We start from the raw sequence: 362 nt of genomic DNA, 5'->3' as shown, positions 1-362 counted from the left end.
GGCACGTCCGCCGTGCCCGTCTCTCGGTCAATCTGGTTGGCCAGGTTGGAGAGGTACAGCTGCAGGTCCTGCAAGGATCAGGCTGGGTGTCACATGGAGGGCTGTGGCACAGCTGCCAACGGGGACTCCAGCACCAGCACCAACAGGGGCAGCCCCAGCTGCCGCGCATCCTCACCTTGCAGGACTGCTGGTGCATGTTGAAGGTGCTGACGATGCCCTCGGTGACGTCCCGACCTGAGCGCTCCACCAAGTACTCGGCCAGGCGGTTGGTCAGGTAGGTTTTGCCGGTGCCGCTGGGCCCCGAGAGGATGAGCCGCCGGTGCTTCAGCCGGAGGCTGATGTAATGCTGCATCATGGGCTTG

General features: G+C 64.4%; 1 protein-coding gene across 1 annotated transcript in view; it reads right to left on the bottom strand.

The window, feature by feature from the left end:
• The window catches only part of NAV1 (neuron navigator 1), a gene marked incomplete at both ends in the record, with an annotated part of 7,213 nt that overhangs the window by 1,856 nt on the left and 4,995 nt on the right, over nt 1–362 (bottom strand). The window contains 2 exon segments of the mRNA XM_009866356.1: nt 6–68; nt 176–362. The exon segment at nt 176–362 is cut by the window's right edge and continues 55 nt beyond it. Coding sequence (XP_009864658.1) covers nt 6–68; nt 176–362 — 250 coding nt within the window.

This window comes from Apaloderma vittatum, unplaced genomic scaffold (genome assembly GCF_000703405.1).
Source record: "Apaloderma vittatum isolate BGI_N311 unplaced genomic scaffold, ASM70340v1 scaffold26143, whole genome shotgun sequence".
Taxonomy (NCBI): domain Eukaryota; kingdom Metazoa; phylum Chordata; class Aves; order Trogoniformes; family Trogonidae; genus Apaloderma; species Apaloderma vittatum.
The sequence above is the reverse complement of the archived record's forward strand: the minus strand, read 5'-3'. Positions and strand labels throughout refer to the sequence as shown.